This window comes from Tamandua tetradactyla, chromosome 4, assembly GCF_023851605.1.
Source record: "Tamandua tetradactyla isolate mTamTet1 chromosome 4, mTamTet1.pri, whole genome shotgun sequence".
Taxonomy (NCBI): Eukaryota; Metazoa; Chordata; class Mammalia; order Pilosa; family Myrmecophagidae; genus Tamandua; species Tamandua tetradactyla.
The window spans coordinates 75753211-75779227 of record NC_135330.1 but is presented as its reverse complement, the minus strand read 5'-3'; the positions used below and the strand labels follow the sequence as shown (position 1 = coordinate 75779227).

General features: G+C 37.4%; 1 protein-coding gene across 1 annotated transcript in view; it reads left to right on the top strand.

Moving 5' to 3' along the window:
• USH2A (usherin) overlaps positions 1 to 26017 on the top strand; it is an 844952-nt gene that overhangs the window by 283069 nt on the left and 535866 nt on the right. Inside the window, exons 17-21 of the mRNA XM_077157816.1 lie at positions 2591 to 3085; positions 4074 to 4343; positions 5903 to 6075; positions 7370 to 7514; positions 23734 to 23964. Of these exons, the coding sequence (XP_077013931.1) occupies positions 2591 to 3085; positions 4074 to 4343; positions 5903 to 6075; positions 7370 to 7514; positions 23734 to 23964 (1314 nt within the window). The remainder of the gene's footprint in view (positions 1 to 2590; positions 3086 to 4073; positions 4344 to 5902; positions 6076 to 7369; positions 7515 to 23733; positions 23965 to 26017) is intronic.

Below are 26017 nucleotides of genomic sequence, written 5' to 3'. Positions count from 1 at the left end.
TTTTTAGTTATTTAATAATAAACGTAAATCTGGAAAGAAATTAATCAACGTTTATGGTTATTGTTATTAATGGCTATAAAGAGGACTCTTACATGGTTCTTATGAAATGCTCTGTCTAAATAGTAATTTTGTTTTTGGTGTATGTCTTAATAAGTGCATTATATTCAATTAAAAAAGTTTAAAAGAGAACAATTTAAAAGCACCGCAATTCCAGTATTCTAGTACAGTGACTAATATAATTTTGGGAACATTTCTTTCAGTGCTTATGCCATTTTATTTTTCATATTAATAATTAAATACACTATTGCCTTATGCATTTTCTCACATTGCCACATGCTCTTCATCACTATTGTTTTAAATAATACACAATATTAGAATACTATTAATCTAGTGGACTGATATTAGAATATTGTAATGGTAGAGTCCAATAAGAAGTTCTATTTTAATTTACTTAAAATTATTTCCTATTATAAATGACATGTCAATAATTTTACATGCTTTCTGAGGAAAAGTGTCCCAAGAATTTGGCTAAGGCCCAGGGCCTCATAAAATATATTTTAATGTATGCTTGTGCCAATGATCAGTTTTTTGCCCCTCAGTTCTAAATCCACTCTTCCTTGTCTGCTCAGTGATTAATGGAGCCGGAACCTGTAAACATTTCTCCTTTGAAAAAGCTGGTGCAATGTTCAGTTTTAGCAGTGGAGGTGCTGGCTGGCTGTTACCGGAAGCAGAGCTTCTCTTTCTGGTCCTGTAGCCTTCTCAGCGAACCTCTGAACACGCTAAGGCAGCTGTACACAGCACCGGCCTTGGGCAGTTTTCTACTGTACCACCCCAATGTAGTATGTTCTACAGCACAAACCATAAAGGGCAGACATGGTGGCCCCGCTGAGTTCAGCTGTTGGGCACCTCCCAATAGGCAGCTTCCACCGGCACCACAGAGGTTGGCTTCCCAGTGCATCTTGTGGTGCAGTACCTCAGGCACCACACAGGGTCCAGGGAAGCTGCATCTCAGCCCTTAGGATGTGGAGAAGGCTCTTCCAGCTTTGTTCCTTCATTGGGAGCTCTAACTTTGCACCGGTGGAAGTGACTTTTTTCCCTGTCTCTTCTGTTCCTATATTCTTTAGAGTTCTCTTTTCTCCTTGGTAGGCAAAATGCTGGTATCATCAATAAGACTTTATATTAAAATTTCCCTTGTTCAAATTACTCTGAGATTTCTGTGTCCCAATTGGCCGCTAATACATTACTGATCATATTTACATGCAAAATGGTCATTCATTCAGATGCTGGCTTATTTTGTTTTGTCTTCAATTATTCCCTTCCCTACAACCATGATGACATTGAGGGGAGGGCAGCTGTCCTCTGGCCCTTTGCAGAGGGTCTTTTGGAGGGCATTGGCTCATTTGTGAGATATGGCTGGCCAGACCTCAACCCTTGACATTCTCATGGCATCAACTTCTGATGCATGAAGCTGGGAAACACATTTATTCTCAGCTCCATTAGCACCTCATGAACACACCGCTATCTTAGCATCTGCTAGGCTCTTGCTATTGCTGCAGAATCTTCTGAAATGTTTTCCTTCTACATTCTTCATCCAATCCCTGGTCCATCCTGAGCCTGAAGACTTACCCTGTCCCAGCCACAAAGGCCCTCTGGAAGGTCCACTGGCTCTCAGCATGGTGGTGTCCTCACCATTCAGGAACCAAGACACCCAGCCCGTTAAAATCAGACTTGCAATGCCAAATGATTCTATTGTAACCCTTTAAAATATTCTGGGAACTTCACCTTGATATAAGGTGCCCATGAAAAAAGGAACCTTCCCTCTACACTCAAAAAGAGTCCTATTGGGCCACAGGAAAACCCACTCTGGCATTTGTTCCTCAATCCTACAATGTCCTTATGGCCCCCTTTAAAGTATGGGGTATTCTAAGCCAAGCCTGATCATTTCTACACCCTATCCTTTTTTTTTTTTTTAACATCTTGCTATGTTCCCCTCTCTACAGACATGAAAAGTGCTGCTTACCTGGGACTCTTCTTTTGTAACTTCTCCATTGTTGATAACAAATATCTCCAAAATTGCATAGCTTAAAGCAACAATAAATATTTATAATCTCACACAGTCTTCATGGGTAAAAAATTCAGGAAAAGTTTCCAGTTGGGGTGATGGTAGGGAAGCAGATTTGACCCATGGGTCGTCGTTTCTCAATCCCTTGTCTGGCATATTGGTGTTTATGAACAACGACAACAACAAAAAAAGATTTACACAGAAGAAGCAATTAGTTCTGTTTTTAGAGAACTGCAAGAAAGCTTCCTATCCCTCCTATAAAAAGAACACTATCTTAACTAATGTACAAAGCAAAAGCATAAGCTTCCAAATATTCCTTCTTACAAATAGCACTTTTCTCACATTGTGCCGCATAATAGAAGTAACCAGCATCAACATTATTTCATTAAAAAAATAGAAACCATCCTGTTTTTCAAAAAATTGAATTGGTATTGTATGCAATTAAATTATATAATAAGAAATCAATTTAGAAATGATTCTTTACCAGTGTGTGGAATGTAACAATTTTCCCTTTTTCTTAAATTTCAGATATTCAATACTTCTTAGACGCAGGCCTGTCACCATACACCTCATATTCCTACTCCATCAAGACAACCAGTGTGCATGGTTCAACAAGGAGTGCAGCTGTCACTTACAGGACAAAGCCAGGGGTTCCAGAGGGAAGTCTGAACTTAAGTTATGTTGCCCCTATCAGCTCAGACTCGGTGACACTTACCTGGACGACACCTTCAAATCACTCTGGCCCTGTAGAAAAATATATTTTGTCCTGTGCTCCTTTAGGTGGCATCCAGCCCTGTGTTCCCTACGAAGGTCACGAAACCTCAGCGACCATCCCGAATCTGGCACCATTCACCAAGTACCATTTCTCCGTACAGGCATGTACTAGTGGGGGCTGTTTGCACAGCTCACCGCTTACTGTGACCACAGCCCAGGCACCCCCCCAGGGGCAGAGTCCACCCAAGGTACAGAGGATCAGTTCCACAGAACTTCACGTAGAATGGTCTCCACCGATGGAACCAAATGGTAGGCATTCAAGGCCCGGATGTCCCCTTCTTGGGCAAATGAGAAACTTGGACTTTGGAATTGTGCAATAAGAGTCTGGCAATTGTATTCATTTTTTATTACTGCAGGGGACATAGTAATTAAAAAACAATTTCTAAAGCCAGAAGATATTGTGCGTCCTGGGTAGTGGAACAAAGTGTTCTTCTTTGAATCTCATAACAAATTCCATTCAATTAAATTGCCTCTTTAAAGGCTAGTATTATCTTTGCTCTTTGTGACATCTGCCACAACACAAATGATGCTTATAATTTGAAACTCACTTATGAAATGCATTATATGTGACTGGTGTCACAAGTTAGGGCGCCCCTAAGCAGTAAATTTTCTCTTTTAAGTAAGAAAAGGATATAAAAAAAAATTTTTAATGTATATAGGCTAGCTGACTCCATTAAGTTAATTTTTGTGTTCATAGAGTTGAACCTTTGGTTATATAGACCAGACCCAAATTCATAGATTTTTAGTAATTTAATATTACATACATATTATAGGAAAATCTTTTTTAGTTCCTTGATAAAAATTGAGTAGAAATGAACCAAATAGTCCAATATTTATGGAAGGAGGACTTATGTGAAATTAAAAAAATTGAATTTTTAATTCCCTAGTTTGAAAATACACAAATTGGAGGTACAGTAGTCAAACTCCCACAAACAACTGGTCATTCTTTGTAGAAATTCTGACCTATGATTCTGAAAAGTGTTGAATTTACCAATCATAAATATGTTGGTATTTTGTGATTGTGCACTTTCCCTTTTGGTTTGTTTTTCCTGTGAATATACATCTTAGTGGTTTTCCATTCATACATCTAGCAAGTGAGAAGAATAACCAAAAGCCAACACTCTGGCTGGTTTATCCCTACTCCTGACCACCCTTCCTTCCCCTCCCCACGCCACCCCCCCTCAAAGTAACCCATTTATCAGATGAATAACTTTTGTCCACCCTTTCACTTTTCTAGGAGTAATTATTAGATATGAATTATACATGAAAAGAGTGAGCTCTAATGGAGAAGCGATGTCTGCTGAACGTCGAGTTTTTCAGAACAGTGGCTGGCTCAGTTTTCACCCATTTACAGAATCAGCCAATGAAAATGCTTTGCAACCACCGCAAACAACCACCGTAGTCACTGGCTTGGAGCCATTTACCAGATACAAGTTTCGAGTCTTAGCCGTGAATATGGCCGGGAGTGTGTCTTCTGGCTGGACTTCAGAAAGAACAGGAGAATCAGGTAAAAATCAGTGGTTTGAGCACTACTTTTAAAACTTCTTAATGAAAGTATGGCCTCAAACTAAAGTCAACAGTGCTAAATTATATTTTGAAAAGCAAGAATTAAAAGCTCAAATGAACCAAAGTAAAGTTTAATACATGCACTGATTATATAAATAACTCAAGGTCATAACGTGCTTGAAGTTAGTTTTAGGGAAAAAAAAAGTAAATGCCTTAGTTATTACTTTAAGGGGGAGAAATGACTCAACTATAGTTATTGTCTTTTTGGGCATGTTGGTTTCTGGTTCTATAGTGCGTTGTCCTTATGCTTCATTTTACTCCAAGTAAGCACAATTTATCTTCAATGAAAGAGCTAATGGTTACTAATTTCACGAATCTATTTTTGTTTTTATTTTTATTTCCACAACCAATAATTCAGTTACTAGATTGTACATAATGATGGAATCTTAGATATTAAAATCTGTAATTCACAAGTACATTTGTAAGCATTTCTATTATGGTAAGAAAGGAAGGGAAAATTTTAGGTTTTCTTAAATTATCTTCAAAAACTGGGAACACTTTTTAATCTGTCATCTCTTCCTTATATTAAAAATTCTATGAATTTCATAAGCCTTTAAGAAAAAAAAGATGCACTTTTGTTGTGCTGTAAGCCAACAGAGAAACCCAGGTCCTGATCAAAATTTGAATTGTTAGGATTGTGGAGGATGATAGTTTTAGTTTGATGTCCAAGGAAATTGTTCCATGAATAAAATGTGCATTGTGCTTGAGCATCTTTTAATGACTACCAGCCATTTTGGACAAATAATAGTGTCATGATAGCACAAGTGATGAGGCATGGCATTCTGGAAGGGGAAAATCAAGGTCAGAAATGAAAAGTAATAGGTGAAACTGCAATACTGGACCCTCATAATCTTATGGGTCACTGGTTAATGAAAGTGTGATGAGGTCCTTTGATGATACACCTTTGGTTAGCACATTTAAAGTCCATATTAAGATCTCAAGGATGACAGGGGGGATCTGTGTATGTAACCTGAATATTTCAATCAAGATTTATCAAAAACTTAAAAAATTTCCTTAGGGTTATTTAGAATATTTTAGATTAACCTGTTTCTGAAGAATAATGTTCTCCAGCTTGGCTCGGTGAAATATTTCTTCACATAAGAAATGCAGTACGTCACTATGCACGGTTCTGAACTTTGTGTGCTGAGACATATTCCATTTTTGTGCATTCTCCTGTCAAATACTTCATAAGACCAATGGTTTCCTACCCAGTTATTCACTTGTTACCTTTATGAACACAAGCAAATTCCTATCTGATTTTTATTTTGCAAACAGGAAACAGCTTTGCTGATAGTATGAAGACAGAGAACACCCTTGCAGATAACATTTTAAAAAGTGAATGTCTTTTATAGAGACCAGTGTCTTGTTTGATTTTTAAAGTGAGAATGCTTGAGAATGAAAAGGGGTATTTCAGGAACAAGAATGAATGCATGAATTCAGCTTGAAAATCTGTCAGTACAGCATTCGTGATTTTTGTTGTTGTATTGTTGTCGTTGACAGCACCTGTGTTCATGACCCCTCCTTGGGTTTCCCCTCTCTCACCACACTCCCTCAACGTATCCTGGGAGAAGCCAGCGGACAATGTTGCAAGGGGAGAAGTTGTGGGGTACGATGTCAGTATGGTTTCTGAGCAATCACCTCAACAGTCTATTCCAGTGGGGCTTTCAAAAAAGGTATTGTTTTCAGCCAGTGTCCTTTTCGAATTGAATTATGGTTTCATTCTGATATTTTCTGAGTTCACAGAATTCTGTGACAGAATTCTCTCTATACAGTCATTTAATCGGGCATTTTGTTCCTTCACATAATATTATGCTGTCCAAGGTGCTATGTTTTTGTATCACTTATTTTTTCTAATATGAGCATATATGAAACAAAGTTGGTATATTTTATTACATAAGACCTTCTTTTCCTACTTAACATACACCCTTAGCTATCTTATAAGGAACTGACTTTCAGGAGCTGCATATTATCATATTATTTAGACACATGACAATGTATTTAAGCAGTCCACAATGAGTTGATATTTATATTGCATTCAATCTTCGGGAGCTATAAATAACTTTGGTAAGAATATCTTACATGTACATTTTGTGTATTTCTATAGAAACAAATTCTGAAGAATGGAATTTATTACAGCTTATAAAAAGGTTATGAACATGTTTAAGGTTTTGGATACACAGTTACATATTGCTTTCTAATAATTCACACTCCATTCAGCAGTAGTGAGAACAAGGATCGGCGCTAACATTTACTGAGCCTTTCCTATGTACACTGGATTATTCTTTTGATGCACGTAACAGTCCTAGAGAATGAAAGACCCCTGTTACCAGCCCCCACCCCAGCTTATAGTTGCAGCCTGTGCACTCCATGAATCCATTTTATCCATGTGTCCACTGGGTTCCCAATGACAGAGGCTGGTTGATGTCATATGGATGGGTCATTCTCTCTACTTGGTTGTTTCATGCCTCTTCTGAAGGAGATGCTGTTTGGGGGGCCTTAACGTGAGGGGCACAACCTTTTATTTTTTAATGTAAGAGAATGATAGGGTTGATTTAACACAGTGACATCTTTTTGTACTAGCTCCATCAAATAACATGTGACTATTACTGCCCTGGCCAAGGCCCATGGTTTTGTTTGGATTTTTCACTATAACAATGACAATGTCACCACCCTTTATCTCTGCCATTGGTGACAACAACCACCGCACCACGCTGCTTTATGAGGCAATAACTTGGTTTCCTCATTTATCCACTCAGGAACTAGATTATTACCTCATAAAACAGTGTGATTGTACAATTAACAATTAAATCCTGGCTTGTTGAGCCTCTTCAAAAAAAAAAAACAAAACCTTTTCCTAATAGTGGTTGGCAATAATTCCCACTGTCTAAATCCATAGAATTTTGACTGCCAATGCTATATTTGTTGCACTGATGATCTGTTATGTGACTTTATTTTTTTGCCTTGAAGGTGTTGTACACAGCTAACCCCCAAGAATTGTCTTATGTCGTAAAAGGACTGAAGCCATACAGGATGTACAGCTTTTCTGTTTCTCTCTGCAATTCAGTTGGTTGTGTAACCAGTGCCCCAGGAAGGGGACAGACTTCAGCAGCAGGCAAGCCAGTTTGAATGTATATGAAAAATATATGGTGTATTTATGGAAAACCCTTAACAAAGCATAACCCCTTCCCTACTTTGAGGTATTAATATTTGCCTTTTCTGCTTTCTTCTACTCTTGTCTAATGCTGACTGCTACCTACGTTGACATTTTTTAATAAAAATACTTTAAGTTTAAGAGGTGCCAAAGAGTGATGAATTGTAACTGGACCATCATAAGACATGTAATTCGATTCAGAGTGATTCTAGGGCTTGGCCACTCTCCTAGGTCCTCTTGATGTATTACAGGTCTTGGACACGTATTACAAGTGTTTACAAGATTCTTTTAAAGGTTTAGGGGGTACCTCTTGCCTCAGTCCTGAGTCCTGACTTTTCCTGTAGGATCGAGTCTACCATCTCCTGGTCCATGGACCGTAAAGGCAGTCCAACCAGGAATGACTGAGTCTCCCTGGTGTCATGTTTTATTTTTACTGGATAGATAGTTACTTACTAATTATTTATTTACTATTAAGAAGGTCCTAAGTTCACAAAATTTACACACAAGACATGTTATTAAGTATGACCCAATTATGAAATAGTTTATATAATTATTTTTCTTCACTTAGAACAAACCACTTATATAAAACTAGTTACATTTACTAATGCCCGTATATCCCAATTACTTTGTGTTTAGTATGCTTTCAGTTGAAAGGATTTTTTTTTCAGCAGGCGAACTAGGCTTAGCCTCTTGGTGTTCTTCAAGGAAATATCCAGATGTAAAGAGGTTAATTATAAGAGATTCCTAGATAAATTACAGATAAGATACAAACATTTATTTAGCTATAAAAGTATACCCTATACCACTTTTCTGATTTTCTTCATCCTAATGTTAATAAGTCCAAATCTAGGAATATTTCTTACTTCTGGAAAAAAAAAAACTTATTTGGCTCAAATTAGCTTATCCTGTGAATTTTGGTCTTTAAATTTTGCAGCAAGTGGAAGGACACCCAAATTTCAAGAAATCATAGATATTTTATTATCTCTAGACTGAATTCCATTTCTATATATTTTCTTTATTGATTTGGATTTGTCAGATTTATGCATATATTAGCTTGTGCAAGGCACTGTTCTCCTATAAGACTATTTGTTTGTTTCTGCATGCTTCAAAGGGTAAGTAATAGAAAACGGATTACAGAGGAGAACATCCTGTCTCTTTAGGAAAAATTAGATAATTTAGAATACAGGACAAAATGCAAAGAGAAATCAGACTTGCAGATGACAGAAAGTGCAAGATTTGACACAGATAAAGATTGGCCTGAGGAAGAACAGAGGCTGGAAGGTCCCGAGTGAATCATGTCCCCTGCAAGATGTCTTCAAGTCCTAACCACCAGCTCTATGGGTGTGAGCTCAGTTATAAACAGAATCTTCAAAGATCCTGTTAAGAGGTGGCCACGTGGGACCAGTGTGGGCCTTTATCTAGTATAAATGGAGTCCTGATAAGCAATGGTAATTTGGACACTGCAGTACAAGCCACAGGAGGAGACTGAGGAGACAGATCACCATGCAGAGGAGGCAGAGATTAAATTATGGATGGCCAGGAAGCTTCAGATTTTGGAGAAGGCATGGCCTGCTGATACCTTGATTGTGGACTCCTAGCCTCCAAAACTGTGAGACAGTGAATTCCTGGTTGATTAAGTCAATCAGTTGTGATATTTGTCATAGCAGCCCAAGCAAACTAGCACTAACCATATGATGGTCTGAGCTGGAATCACGCCCTCACAGGGTTGAAAAAGATGTGACCATATATCCGATGCTTATATATTCTTTGTGACATTCCCACCAAGTGTTTTTCTAATCTATGATAAGCTTTAATGGTGGGGGAACCACTACTTCCAAAGCAAATCCATACCATCTTTAGATACTGTGCCAGTCTGAATCTGTGCTGGACCCCAGAAAAGTCATGCTCTTTCATCCTCATTCAATATTGCTGGGTGGGAGCATCTTGATTGTTCCCATGAAGATGTGACCCACCCAATTGTGGGTGGTAACTTTTGATTAGATGATTTCCATGGAGGTGTGTCTCCACCCACTGAAGGTGGAGTTGCTCGCTGGAGTCCTTTAAAAGAGGAAACATTTTGGAGACAGTGCTTTTGGTGGAGCCATGTGAAAGCCAGGAGATGCCGCCATGTTCACCATGTGCCCTTCCAGCTGAGAGAGAAACGTTGAACATCGTTGGCCTTCTTGAACCAAGGTATCTCTCCCTGGATGCCTTTGATTTGGACATATCTATACATTTGTTTTAATTGGGACATTTTCTCGGCCTTAGAACTGTAGACTAGCAACTTATTAAATTCCCCTTTTTACAAGCCATTCCGTTCTGGTATATTGCATTCCAGCAACTAGCAAACTAGAACACATACCTCCTTTAAAAAGTGATTTCTTATATTGATCCAAAATCTGTGGCTTCTATTTAACATTTTTATTCCTCTCAGCTCATGTTTCTTCCTCACAACATTTCCAATAACATTTCCAATAACTACATCTCCATCTAAGTCCTCTCTACCTTAGGCTGCAAACTTCAGTGTCTCCCATCTACATTTCACATGCTGTGTTTTTCTAGCATAGTCAATATTGCAGACACAATCTTCTAAATAAGATCTAGTCTTTCTTCTCATAGGTAGAAGACAACTAAAGGGATTGAAGGGAGACACACTTGTCCTTACGAAACTAGATGAATTCTGTGAAGAAAGAGAAAAGGAAAAAAAAAAGTCTACAGAGCAGAATTCTCCCTGCTCTGTAGACCAATTATAACATTTTGTGCTAATACAGTCTTCATTGGTTGAAGCAAATAGTTCCTGCTGCATGGGAGATAATGAGCAGGAATCTCTTTGATAGTCTTATTTTAGTTAACGAAGAGAAGACCTTAAGGCCACTCCTGTCCACTAGAAGAGTAAAACTAAATCAGTGCCTCTGAATCCAATCGCTACCTTTTTTTTCTTTTAATGCATGGACAGGCACTTGGGAATCAAACCCAGGTCTCCGGCATGGCAGGTGAGAACTCTACCTTCTGAGCCACTGTGGCCCACCCCAATTGCTACATTTTTACCCTTGAAAAATAGAACTTGAAAACATCTTATATCATCTAAAAAGTTATATGTGCAAATTAGCTGACTTTTTTAAAACAAGAGCTCATTCATATATTCAGGGGAAAAAAATAAGCCACATTGCCAGAGTTTGGATTCAGGCTCTGTCATTTACTAGCTATATGACTTTGGGTAAATTATATGACTTCTGTGCCTTCATTTTTCACTTTATCAGTATGGATAACCTGATTTGTCGGGTTCATATAAGGATTAAAAGAGTTAAGGTATGTAAAGCACTTAAAACAATACCCAGCACAGAGTAAATCCTCAATAAAAATTAGTTGGTATTCTGGTAATCAGCTTAATTATTGTGTACCACTTTCATCAGGCACAGTATAATGCTATAGAATTTCTAATGGTTATAGAGGCATCAAATTCAGGAAGTTTAATTTCAACTTTGCTTCCATAACATTATTTTCATGTAAATGTAACAATGGAAAGTCCTAAAGTAAGGAGTGTATTATGAAAATAAGTTTTAGGAGGGCTGAAATGTGAAAGCATTAATTTTTAGTTTTGTAAGGAATATATCTTTCATAAATATGATATGTACTTTGCTCAAAACATTTGCTCCAAAAAATACAGATTGCAAATGTGTTGTTTGCAATGTAGAGTGATTAATGTGCAGTAAGCCCAACGTTACTGCATCCAATTATTAATGCTTACTTCAGTAAGTGTCTAAGGAGGGTGGGCTCTTTTATACACTGTGAGGACTGCTCACAACCCATGGCATACCTAACACTGTGGAGGTAGGTACTAAGGGCTGTGAAACAAGCAGAAAAAAAAAAAGAAAGCAGTGGGAACATAGAAAATGGGATAGGTGACTTTGATTTGAGAAATTAAGATGTTTTCTCAGATAAAAATGCCTTCTGAGCATTTTTAAGAATGGGTAAAGATTTTTGCAGGTATTTACTGAGCACATAGCATGTGTTAGTCACTGTTCCAGAGACTGGTGCTGTTCCAGGCACTGATGTGATGGAAACCAGGATTTATGAAGGTTTCTCTGGCAGGAGAGTGTGGAATATATTAAAAGGTAGAGTGTAAATAGAGTCTGGCAGACTTTTCTGAGAGGTCATAAGGGAGTAAATTAGATAAGCAGGAGGGAGGATTGAAAGAAGGGAGTATAGTAGCATCATGGAGGAGGAATCCACAAGGCAAGTAGAGGAGAGAGTTGAAGATGGACGGTATATTGTAGACAATTGGTAATGTCCTTAAATAAACTGGGAAAGTTTAAGAAAGAACACGTGGGAGAAATAAACCCATGAATTTAGTTTGGGCCATTTGATAGAAGCCTATTCATGACGATTCTCACCAGCCAGTGGTTGAGACTGCAAATCTGAAGTATAAGAATGATGGCGATTTTGGAATCATCTGCATAGGGATGATGTTGAATTAGTGAAGGCCAATTATGCAAACAAAAGCTCAAGGAGAACGTTTCAGAGTTTTCTAAGAGATCTTTTTTTTGAGAAAGAGGTACAAAGGAATAAAGAAAGCAGAAAAATGGACTTAGTTAGGAAAAGAACGTAAAGAGAGCAGCATTAGGAGTCAACGGAAGACATTTCTAGAACAAGACTACTGCCTGTAGGGAATATGCTATATGAAAACAAGAGAAACATGAACTGAAAGGAACAGGTGACCCTCTGAGGGGTGCTTTAATTAGGACGGTTACAACAGAAACTGCAACGTATGGGATAGAGCAGATGCAGAAGCTGTTGCATTTTAAATGTGTGGTTCTTTTTTCCTTGCCAAAATTTCCCATCAACTTAATTTCTATTTTTTTAAAAAACACATTAACCTTTGATCTATAAAATCATTTCTTTTCCATAGGAATAAATCATTTAGGTGTTTTTCTTGGGGGGAAAAATAACAAATGTGTTTTGTCAGGGCTATCTGGCTCTTCATCTGCTAAGTAGAAAATAATGTCCCTTACCTAACAAACGTAAGGGAACAATCATTTTTGCTTGCCATTTGATTTATTGTAAAATGCATATTTTTCCGAGGTTTTAGATCAGTGAGAATGAACATCTTGTTTTCATTTGAAAACGGAAAAAAATTACTAATTATGCATCCAATATCCCTCATACTTACCTTATTTTCAGAAAATGAGTAAGGTTTTTCCTAAAATTTCCCTAAGATTAACACCTGGATGGAATTCAGAGACATTGTCAGAGAAGTAAACAATGAAAATGCCACTCCTTTTGAATGGTCTAACGTTCTGGTTTAAGAAAAGGATAAAAGTAAACTTGTAGCTTAGTGTTTCTTTTGCAATGTCTTCTTGTTATAAAATTGCGCTTTTGAGAGTATCTGTCACTCCAGCAAATTCCAATGGATTTGTGGGAAACTTACCTCTAAATTGGTGATAAGAGTTCATGGTCAGAATTCAAAAAGAGGCCTGCTTTGTTAGGTTGTACATATGGCAACAGAATAAAAATTAAAACAAAATCCATGGAACTACATTCCATGAGCAATGAGCCCTAAGTTAAACTGTAGAAACTGTAGCTAATAGTACAATTATAAAAGTGTGCTTTCATCAACTGTAATGAATGTTCCACACCAATGCCAGGGGTTAATAATGGGGAGGCATGTGGGGATCTTGTATTTTATGCATGGTTGTTCTGTAAACCCACAGCTTCTCTAATAAAGAAAAAAAAAAAACAAGGCCTGCAACCATTTGCAAATTTTTAAAATGAATATCAAAAATTAGAAGTAGTATTCAGGCTTTTAGGTGCATTGAATCATGAAATCATCTGTTTCCTACTTAAATATCAGTAGCAAAAATAACAACAACAACAAAAGATTTATTTGACTGTTTCATTAAAAATCTTGAGAATTATAATTGGCTCTTTCTTATTTAAATATGTATATTTTTCAGTTATATAATTAGAATTGGTGACATTTCACCCAGAATATTGTGAGGTAATGCCTTTGGTTTTGGCACCCCTGGCAAAGTCCAAGAACTGACTGAGGGGGGTGAGATGTCAGGAGCGGTTCCACCCCTCTCCATTACCACGTCCTCAAGCGTGCTCACTGGTGAGTATAGAGTTGATTCTGGGATTTTGATGGTAACGAACTGATGGACTGACTGGGTCCTCTTTATGTCCTTGTGATAATTTCCTCTAAGATTCTTCGATCTAGAAAAGATGTGCATTTCCAAAGCTTAAATCTTCCTGGAAAGGAATTCCTTTTTGAGATCCATTCCTGGAGAAACAATGTGATATTTCCTTTACCTATAATAAATTGACCCCCACACTACAAGTTTAGAGCTGCCTATCTCCCGTTAAACAACTCATTAGTGATGCTCTGAGTTTTGTTTCTGAATCCAAAGTAAAATGGGTAGCCTGTTTGCTGCTGGTTTGAAAACACACAGTGTTTTGCATGCATGTACATAAGTCTTTTCATTGTGAGTTAGGACCCAGAGTGATTAAATAAGCACCCTTAATATGTTAATTTATAATTTTAATTGCAACAATCTTGTATATATAGTCATTAGTGAATACTAATATAAATATTTTTCTACCTTTTTTTATTCATAATGCATAAACCAATCATCCAGTTACTTCTCTGAGGTTGCCTGCTTTCGTTTCATAATACAATCTTTGTTCTTAGTTATGAATGCATTTTGCTCATTCCTGTGTTGAATAATCCCTCATTAAGTCAGTCACTTTCTGCTCCATGCTAAAAAGGAAAAATTATCATGCAAATGTGGCATGCCATATTAAAAAGCACATTACCAAACACTTTTGTTGCTGTCCTTCAATTAGTTTCCCTTCTTTGAATTTAATTCCATTTGTTGTTAAACTACGGACTTGATGTACGGACTCATGAATCTGAGGCTGCTGCCAAGAAAGTGGAGAAAAAAAATCAAAGAGTCTTCGGAGCGCTGCAGAGGCGAGCTGAAATGGATTTGCTTCACCTTTGACAAGAGCACTTCAACAGCCCTGGAATCCTCTGATGATTCAACTTGGCTAATTATCCAATTATTTATTTCAAGAATAAAGGCAGTATTTTACAATTAGAGAAGTGTAAAGCAATCTGAGAAATTTAGCAATGACAGATGACTTAAGTAACTTCGAAGATAAACAGTATCTGTGCAAACTTGTCTCACCAAGTGTTTTCAGGCTACAGTTCTCATATGTTCGTGTCAGTGAAATCCTGACTGCACTGAAGGGTTTTTGCTTGTTTGTTTGTTTTGCTCTTTCAACAGAAATTATTTTACACTTTTCACCAACATGGCAAATTTCTGTGGTTCTTAAAGCAATGTTAAGTTGTATTTCTCTTGATTAAAAGCTTTTGGTTCAAAGCAATACTTTTTAATTGCCTAATGATATAAGTCAGTTCTTAGGAAAGAACCGCACATTTAGGAGTTCATTTGCAATATAACTGAAAAATTCATTGCATGGCAGTAAAACAATTTACTGTTAATTACAAGGAGAAGAATTTGCTGTAGCATGCTCACAGATTGCCATGAATCATGCAGCACTCCTAGAGATTTATAACAGATGTGTAAGTGGGATGAATTAGCAGGGTTTAATAACAGAGACACAAATCATGCAGACTTCAAGGAGCTTTAATTGATATACTAGAATGTGACGGGCATGAATCACTCAGCCATTCAACAGCACTGTAACATATGGTCAGCTCAATATGCTGCATCTTAAATCGGTCGGTGAGTCGTTGGTTGTCCCATATGGTGGCAGCAATATATTTTTCATGATTTAAAAAAAAATACATCCATTTTTAAAAGAAATATGGTTGCAAGGCATGTTTGTTATTGAACAGTCACCTGAATGCCAAACTGTTATTTTTTTTATGATTTTCAAAAAACATGGCAGCTTTCCAAAATAAATAACGGATGCTACTTGTGATACCCTATCATATCACTGGAGGCATTGTAAGAACCAAATCGGGGCTTCTTGGCACATTTGATGTTGCAGCAAATCCTATAGAAAAGCACAGCTGATGATAGCGATGGTTGGCAGGGAAGTCCCTCAGACTTCGGCAAAGCAAGCAGAATGAAGAAAATGATGTCAACTGGAAGAGAAGTTCAGGAATGTCCAGATTTGCAAGTAGATTAAAATGAGTTGAAGGGAGACCCTTACTTAGCAAAGTAAGCAAGTGGCTGTGTAATACCATGACCCCTAACGTAACAACTAGATGTGACATTTTATGCTAACCTCTTAATGAAGTGTCCTATTTTTTAGGAGTGTTCTGGAAGAAATATGGGCAAACCATTGCATGGACAGTAGCAAGGATTCCGTGGGATTCTGAATGAATTATTTCAGTGTGTGAAAGCAGCTGTCCTGGAGGCTAGAAATGCAAACATTTTTATTGGACCTGGGACCTGGCAGCTTTCAGAAAAGATTTTGCAGCATTAGTAAATCTGACAGACTTGAAAAAGGAATATTGCAGCCTTAGAACTGTGGCTGCCAGAATTTAATGTCAACAATTAAAATTTATTTTGATCCTTACCTAGTGTTTATTACTGTCTGTATACACAACAGACCTTACTAATACAGAGATGCACTATTAGATGGAATTACCATCTGTTCAGAGTGAAATGCTGGCATCTGTCTTAGAGTCTAAAACTAAAATGATATTATTTCTAACAAAACAAAATTATCTGGTTTTTACTCACCGACTTTAATTTTGAGTGTGTGGATACTCCCAAGAAAGAGGCTTGTTTGTGAAATATATAATGACCTCTGTTGCCAAGTCTGCATTTAAATAAGATGGCTTTAGTGGGAGCTCTATTGACCTTTTTGGCATGCAGAAATTATATTTTTTAAAATGGGGTTTTATCTTTATATGTATTCAATACACATCATATGAAAGGTGTTAACACAATTGATATATGTACGTTGACTGGATCAGAGAGGCTGTGTTGTGCAAAATGTTTTGACAGATGTGCCCTAAAATAAGTGCAAGGAAGGAAGGAAATTAAATAGACAAAAATCCGTCCCAACAAAGTTGCTTTATGTCTCACAGTGACACCTTTAGGAAAGTATAAGCTGTAACTTCTATGTAAGACTATTTTCAATCCCCCCCCACACGCACACACTGGCATATATAAAAGATTTATATTCAGGCCCTCCCTCTTTTGTTAAGCCTAAGTATCCTATTAAAAAGGTCTATAGCTTTTTGGAGTTAGAGAATTAGGAGTATCAAGGACAATGGTAGTTTCAATGCTGATGCTGGATCAGTGATGCTACCTTCTGAGAAGCCGGACTTCAATTCTGTATATCACGAAATAATAAATTGTGTCACACCAACGTTTAATGCATGTACACAGTGCATTAACTGTAACTGTAGTACATTTATTTGTGCTGGAGGAGACTTGAAAATGATTAAAAAATCAATACTTTGCTGTCAGAGAAGCAAGTGTTACGATGCATTTAAGTAGTTAATTGCATAAGCCCCATAAAAGCTTCAGGTTTGGGCAGCAAGGATGCCATAATTACAGTCCAAGCAACTACCTTTTATTAATGGTGGACTTTAGGGGACACTGGTTGCTGTCATCATTGCTGCTATATGTGAAGCTCAGAAATAATGGATCCTCCTTCTTCGCATGTAGGATGCTAGTGGTGTGCAAATTATTGGTGGCCACCAGAATAATAGCTGCTTAAAGTAATGCTTGTTCACCAAGGAAGGGATGCTTTTTAAATTGTCTAAAAGCTGTGTTTTCTAGCCTTTAATATATCATAGAACACATGGGGGAAAACCACACAATTTGTATGCCTACTGGAATAAAGAAACAAGGTGGCTCAGAGCTGGAGGGGATTGGGTCAGAGGAGCTATGTCTGGCTTCACAGCGAGTGGAGGTGGGGGGACATACATGGAATGCTCCTTTATGGTTCTGTAGTTGAGAAGCACTGCTTGTATTAGTTTGCAAGCTGATGGAATGCAACATACCAGAATCAGAATGGCTTTTATAAAAGAAATTTAATACATTGCAAGTTTATAGTTCTAAGCCTATGAAAATGTCCAAACTAAGACATCCAGGGAAGATACCTTAATTCAAGGAAAGTCTATGGGTCAGGAACACATCTGTCAGCTGGGAAGTCTCGTTGGTCCCTTGTTTCTAGGCTCTGTCGCTTTTGGCCTCTGTTCCTGTGGGAGTCCTCGCTTTGCTTCTCTGGGGTTGGGTCTCATCTCTTGTCTCCCTTTGGCTCTCTCCAGATTCTGGCTTACTTAGCATCTCATGGGAAGGCACACATTAATGTCCTTTGGGTTCCAAGCATTTCCAAAAAATCTTTGTCTCTGTTTTCTGGAGCAGCTGTTCTATAAGCATCTGTATCTGCTGTCTCTGTTGGCTCTGAAGTTTCTGTCATTTCTGCTTTCCCCAAAATGTTTCCTCTTAAAGGACTCCAGTAAACTAATCAAGACCCACCTGGAATGGGCAAAGTCCCATCTCTAGCTAATCAAAAGTTTACAGCCGGGCAGGCCACAGTGGTTCAGCAGCCAGAGTTCTCACCTGCCATGCTGGAGACCTGGGTTCAATTCCTGGTGCCTGCCCATGCAAAAAAAAAAAAGAAAAAAAGTTTCTTTCTGCCCCTGCAGTGTTGGATTAGGATTAAAAGAAACCGCTCCTTCCACAAAATTGAATCAGAATTAAAATAATCCTTTTCTGGGGCACACAATGCTTTCATACCAGCACACTGCTTCTTTAAAATATCAAATCCTGGAATTTTAAATCTGCAAGAAAATTTAAGACATAATCAGTTCCGAAGTATTCTGAGATAGCTAACTGAGGAGCAGAGGAACCAGATAACGGATTTGTCAGCATTCCATAATTAAGGCCTAAAAGAGTCAGTCTAGAACCTAACTTTTCTTTTTGAAATCAGTTTCCATATCCACGACCTCTCCTGAAAGGACAAATACATACAGACGGAAGTGGGAAGAGACGTTGTGTTGTTTCTCCCTCAGAAAGTAAATAGCTAGAAAGGTAGCACTGGGTGGTTTCTGGGAGTCCACGAGGCGGGGATACTTTCCTTTTCTGGGGGCTTCCGGTTTGTGTCTCGTACTTGGGACCCTTGGCAGGTGTTTGGGCCCAGAAGTGTTGGGCATTTTCTCTTTCCTGCTGAGAAGTCAGAATAATTTCCTGTTGACAAGTTACCTAAGGATATCTTACGTCAGGCTGCTCCTCACCTACCACGGCTGCTTATTCCTGCTTTTCTGATTCCCTGATAGAAATTTGTTGAGGTTTAAGATACTGACACAGCCATGCCATTTTTAAAAACAGCGAACTCATCTTTGAACCCAAAGAAAGAGATTCTGATTTTAAAAACCTGTGCTTGAGCAATAGCTTTTTGCTCATTTAGTTTTCAGTTCTCATTCTTCGAGGCTCAAACTCCACATAAATTTTGCAACTGTAAATCTATCCATTTTTATATAAATAAATATAATTTATATTTATATTTAATATAACCTAAGTATTAAAATATTTATTTTAATAAATAAAATATATTTTAATTAAAAATACATTTTATTTATTAAAATAAAATCTATATTTCAATCAGATTATAAAATAATAAATGCTATATAAGGAAGAATGTATATTATTAGAGGGTTTTTTAAAAAGAATGCTTATAAATAGAAGAGAGGGGCTAGAAATTGGATTACAATGCTTTTGCAAGATACAAGAACATTGTTATTTTATTCCAAGTGAAGGCAGATACTTTGGGTGTTGTTATTTTTTGAAATGATGGATATTGAAAATCTTTTTTTTTCTCTTTTTTTTTTTTTTAGCATGGGCAGGCACCGGGAATCGAACCTGGGTCTCCAGCATGGCAGGCGAGAACTCTGCCTGCTGAGCCACCGTGACCCACCCAAAATCAGTTTATACTTTACATTTATAAGAGTATTTTTCTAGTAAATACAAACAGATTTTGAATATAGATTAGCTTTATCTTTTAATGGTATGCTGTTACTTGAAAGGTGTATTATTGGCCAATAATAATAGTGCCTTTTATTGTACAGAAATTTGTTTTGCAAAGCCTAAAGCATTTGTATATATTTTTTGGTAAAAGGAGTTATTGTCAAACTATTTTGCTGACAATTTATCCTCATTTTGCAGATGGGAAAGCTGAGGCAGATATAAGTTAAGTGATTTTTCTAAAATCATGCAGAGTTGGAAATTAAAAAGTGAAATATAATCTCTAAAAATCTGGGTTGTCCTTTCCAGTTATTCTGTGTCATCTCTTAAGTTGCTGTTTGGTAATTAACACATTTTTAAAGACCATATTTATTTTTACTTTTAATCCCTTCCCTTCAATAGTCTGACAATCCTCCCTCACACTGCATGTGTTCAGCAGTATCTGTGATTTTACTTCCTATCATGCTACTTGCGTGCGCGTGACCCGTTTGGTTTAATTGAGTGACCACATTGCCTAATTCCCCCTCTTAATGGAACACTGAAGATAATGGCTCAGTCAGGTGCTCTCCCTTTCACAAGGCTGGGTTGACTTCTACACGTGAACCTCTGCAACACACCAGCAGGAAGTGGTTTTTTTTTCTAATATTTTTATTTTAAGCAAGAAAATAAAAAATGTGTGTGTTAGTTTGATTCATTCTCTCGAGTTGATTTCCTAAGAATAAGTCTAATTCCTTGCTGAGATAATTCCCCTGTGAATCTAAAAGTACTCCACTACTCACTGGAGTTTAAACAACCATCAACAATAATTTTAATGGAATCTCAATGTAAAATGGCCTTATTGCTTATAATCATTTTGCTAAATTAAAAAAAAATTGCACACTCCCGCCTTTAGGAGGTATTGAAAACAAAAATCAAAGCTATCATGTTGGTAGAATTCTGTTTGTTTTGTTGCAGTCTGATTTTATATTCCTGGTTAAAGAAATGAACTTGGGTTGTGCTATTAATGAGAGGATTCTGAATACTAAGGTGGAACAAAGCTTTACCGTTATCCCTATTTGACTCGATTGTTGGGGCAAAGCAGTGATATACCAAAATACCAAACAAATGGGACCTTGAGAAAGAGGCTGTTTTTAAACAACAGTATAATTCTCCTGCTGTTGAGACGTGCTGGAGGCTTGTGCATACTTCCTCTAAATATTTCATTGACATTGAAATCCTACGCTCAACGCATCAACTATGTATAATTTTGTATTCTCTATTTATCTAAATCTATGCTGGCCAATATGCTAGCCACAAAACCTATGTGGCTATTTACATTTATATTAAAATGAATGCAATTTAAATAAATTAAAAAATTATGTTCTCCGGTCTCACCAGTCACAAAGCAAGTGCTCAGTATGCACATGTGACTAGCAGCTGCTCTATTGGACATATTGTATGATTATACAACTTTTCCATCATTGTAGAAAGTTCTATGGATAGTACTGGATCGATACTGCTTTACAGAATAAGAGACTGGGTCCCTGTGTTCCAGAACATGGGGGATTTTTAAGAAAAATACATAAAATGTAACAGAAGAGCTCAAAATGACTCTTTTACTCTTTGAAGTAGCAAATTTTTGATGATAAAAATAATGCAATTGGTCCTTCTTTGCTTCCCTGACCCCAGGGCTAGATAACCCTTGATAACTCTCCTTCAGTGAAACTCACAGCTAGGAATGACCTGCTGAAAGTTTATTAACTCTAAAGGGAAGCTGAGTGGGAGAAGAAATTTTGGAAAGCCTTAGCCTTTTGTTTTCTTTTAAATTAGTTGTGGAAGGAGCAAAGCTTGCAAATGAAGTCTTTGAGAACCCACCATTTAGCTAATTTTTGGCAAGGAATACTAAGAGAAATCATGCATATAATTTACCGATTCATATGTATACAAAAATAAAAATATCACATGAATTACAGTGGCAGAAGAGAAACAAAATTGTTAATTATCTCTAAAGTGATGAACTGTTTGCTCAGTGCTTTCTCTTCTTTACTAAAAGTTAAAATAGAATCACAAGAAATGGTCTCTCTTTGGAAACCTGGGCAAGTTTTCTGGAAAGTAACAAAATTATTTAAGCTGTTTTAAGGTGAATTTACTTTCATGGTTTAAGGGTATCAATTCTTGTATTTGCATCATTTTAATTTATGTTTATTGAAATGGACAACACCTTTGCGTATGTGTGAGGCTGTGTTTACCCAAATGTACCTTAAAAGTCACAACCTTTTGGGACACTTAATGAATAAGGATTGGTTGTTATGCCCTTTTCTTCGCTCTCACATCTCAAATCCATCATGCACTTGGTGTGTAAATCACAGTCCATAAACCTAAGTATATAAGAAGAGATGATAAAACAAAACAAAACTTTATTTTCAATAATTCAGTTATTGTTCTCAACCCCTTTCCAACAGGTAGGTAGGAAAAACTTAATCTCAGTCATTCCTGGGGTTTTCTACTTTCAAAGAATTGCCATTGGGCCAGGACCGAAAGCATGCCAAAGCTCCAGCCATGCATGGTCACTGGACACTCACTGCCCCAAGGCTCATCTTATTGTGGGGCCCTGTGGTCACATCAGGGCTAGGACACTCCCTGCCACTTCAGAGCCCAAGAGGCTGCCTAAAGTCCACTCTGCCTGGACCTGAATTTGTAAACAGATGAGGTCACAGTCTTGTCCCAGCATACTGATGCTTTGTTTTTCATTCAGCGTAGTTTGTTTGTTTGTTGTTTATTTTAATTTAAACCAGTTACTAAGCTTTAAAAATCAGAAAATTTCAACTAATAATGAATATGACTTTTTTTTTAGGTAATGAAAGTTTTGGAAACCTTGGGTTTTCATTCTTGCAGCACCTATGAACTGGAGCTAATTAGTGATAGGACATCCTCTCCCCATTTTTCTGAGACCCCAGAATCCTGCTTGTCTCTTCTGTCAGCTTATTTAAATTATTGCAATTACTTGATTAGTGCCAGTTATTGGTTTCTGGTTTTACCTGGAGATCCAGCACCTCTCATTCAGCCAAAAGGAATTCTTCTAAGAGGGGGCATCTGTGAACCAGTCCAGCCAAGAGCAAGCTACTGGACCTTGGATACCTGCTGGAAAAGGGGACTCTAGGTTGTGCATTGTTCTAGTTTGCTAGCTGCCAGAATGTGATATACCAGGGATGGAAGGCTTTTAAAAGGGGAATTTAATAAATTGCTAGCTTACAGTTCTAAGGCCGAGAAAATGTCTCAATTAAAACAAGTCTATAGAAATGTCCAATCTAAGGCATTCAGGGAAAGATACCTTGATTCAGGAAGTCTGATGAAGTTCAGGGTTTCTCTTTCAAGTGAGAAGGCACATGGCAAACACAGTCAGGATTTCTCTCTCAGCTGGAAGGGCACACGGTGAACACGGCGTTATCTGCTAGCTTTCTCTCCTGGCTTCCTGTTTCATGAAGCTCCCCAGAGGCATTTTCCTCCTTCATCTCCAAAGGTCACTGGCTGGTAGACTCTCTGCTTCTCATGGCTACATCGTACTGCTCTCTCAGAATCTCCAGCTTTCTCCAAAATATTTGCTCTTGTATAGGATTCCAGTAAGCTAATCAATGGGTGGAGACACGTCTCCACCTAATCCAGTTTAACAACCACTCTTGATTGAGTCACATCTCCAGTGAGATGATCTAATTACAGACTGAATAAGAATTAGAAAAAATGGCTGCCTTTACAAAATGGATTAGAATGAAAACGTGGCTTTTCTAGGATACATACATCCTTTCAAACCAGCACACACATCAACAGAGACTTCTCTGTCATGTAGAGTCTGAAGACTGTTTAGCTAAAAGGAATAGACAAATTATTTATGAGATGAAATTTCGTTTAATTGTATAAGGTTTGATTTGAGTGTTCATTGGCCGTTAAAATTTGGTTTGGAGGGTGCACAGGTGGTTCAGTGGTAGAATGCTCAGCTTTCATGTGGGAAACCCAGGTTTGATTCTCAGATCAAGCACCCACATAAAAAAAATTTTTTTTTTGATTTGCATACAAGTAAAATAAACTCTATATTATATTCCCAGTTTCTAGAACCATATAAATACTTGAGACCACAGATAATTCGATTTTGAGTGTCATGTACACAACTGTAAGATTGCATATGTGTAAATAGCTATGTTTAGAGATAGAAACCAAATTCTTGAATGTAATAAGTGTTTTCTAACGTTTAGCACCAGCTCAACTGAGGTCTCCACTCATCAGAGGAATTAACAGCACCACCATCCATCTTAGTTGGTTTCCGCCTGAAGAACTGAATGGACCCTCTCCCATATATCAACTGGAAAGGAGAGAGTCATCTCTACCAGCTCCCAGAGCCCCGGTGATGAAAGGAATCCGTTTTATAGGAAATGGGTATTGTAAATTTCCCAGCTCCACTCTCCCAGTCAATACAGACTTTACCGGTAAGTGTGTTTGACACTGCTTTATTTAAGAGGCACTAAGCCCCAAGATGTTTTCTATTATTTGAATTTCCCTTGACAATGAATTTTTACTATGCCTATTTATGGAGGTTCTAACTAAGCCCTTTCATAAATTTAGCCTGATTGTGTCAATGTGTCCATCTTTTTAATATTCTAGCAAAAAGTGGGTAAATGGAGGAAAGGGAAGAAAAAAAAAGATGTAGAAAGGCAGACTTATTTGGATCAAAGTCTGTCCTCAAGCTGGCTGCAAGACACTGTTTAGTGGAACATATTTCTTAGAGTATCACTCACATTGTAAGAATATTCTGTGGACCAAAGAGTTTTAAAAATACTGTGTGCAGTTGGAGATTCTCAGTGCCCACATCAGGTTATTAAAGTCTCTAAGAGGAATTGTAACAGAAATGCTAATTTTAACTTTTTTTAGCTAAGAATTTCTCACACTTACTTGAGGTAGCTTGACTTGTAGTGTAACAACTAGTAATATACCATGTTCTTTGGAAAGCATTATGGGAAAATCTAATTTTAAGGAAAACATACTTTCTGTAGGATACAGTAGATGAAGCACTCAACTCAAGCACAATGTTTAAGGACACCAAAAAAACCTCAATAACCAAAGCAAAGACTATTTTAATGTGATATTTAAAAAATAAGAATCAAGGCAGAAAATCCATGATTAAAAAAAAACAAACAAATAAAGACAAGATCTGACCCTGCACTCGTGTGTCAGTGCCTTGGTCACCTCACCCTGCTCCTGGTTTTGCTCCTAGTGGTACGAAAGTATTCTGGAAGCCTTACACCATTATGAATTGCAGTTTTTAAAAGCACCATCTTAGGATAGACTTAGAACACTGTAACTATTTACAGTACGTACTTCACTGTTCCAGTTTTTGTCAGTTTACACAGTGTAAGGTATATTTGATTCTATAAATGCATAGATATTAATTTAACCCATGAGAAAGTCATTTTGGAGCCAATCGATAGTCCCTACATACTGCATGTGTTGAGGACAATGAGATAGAATTTGAGCTATAAAATATACTTCAAATATCACCGTCTTAATTTTACCGGAAACAGTAAATAGTTTGATATTAGGTGAGACTGCTGTTGATGTCTGTTGATAATGAATCATGATTTTGTCCTAGCTGAGTTATATTGAGATGAAGGCCAGAATATCAAAATCTTCACTGAGCATTGGAAAATTCAACCATTGTATTCCTCTAAAATGCACAAAGTCCGCTTAATATCCTTAAATGATGCATTAAAAAGCAGGCATAGAAAAAGAACATATGAAAGTACATAAAATGTTTTTTTTTTCCCCAAATGAAGATTGAAACACCTCCCTGATCCACCATCTGACTTGTGGTATGTTTCTTTGAGGAAACAGGATCAGTTTCATTTCAGCTGGGCATAGCTGCTGCAAGGATGTCAGCTTGGATTTGCTGGCCAGCCAGCAGATTTTTGATGTGATCACCTACTGTTGTTGCAGTGAAAGATAGAGTGGCCAGTCCACCGTTAATAAATTTAATCTGTCCTCACTGTCTCCCTTGTAGGCCTTATACCCTGAGGTGCAAGGGCTAGGGGCAGATGTAGTGTCTGGGAAGTTTTCCAAATTCCTCTTTAAAAAAGTTATGCCGTAAACACCAGCCTCACTAAGCAGGATCCTTCTGTCTATAACAAAGCTTCCAGCTGCACAGAAAATGTGCCTGGAGTACCCGTCATTTGAAGGACAAAACAGGGAGATCACAATTTTGGCTTCAACTACTCCCCTGAGCTGTAGTGATTCCTGGGGAATAAGGAGTCCTTTTTGTATTGTAGCACGTCCTCAGGCTTTACCAGTTTCCTTTTTATTGGTAGTTTGGCCTTATTTTTAAGGTTCTCTTTACCTTTTAAAGTAACCAGATCTACATCAAGTTATTCGTTTGATTCTTTGACAAAATTAAGAGTTTTGACTGAATAATTTTACTGAGTTGTAACTGGTTCAGCTAAATTTATCCAACTAATGAAGTGGAATTTGTTTACAAAACCAGCTAAATAA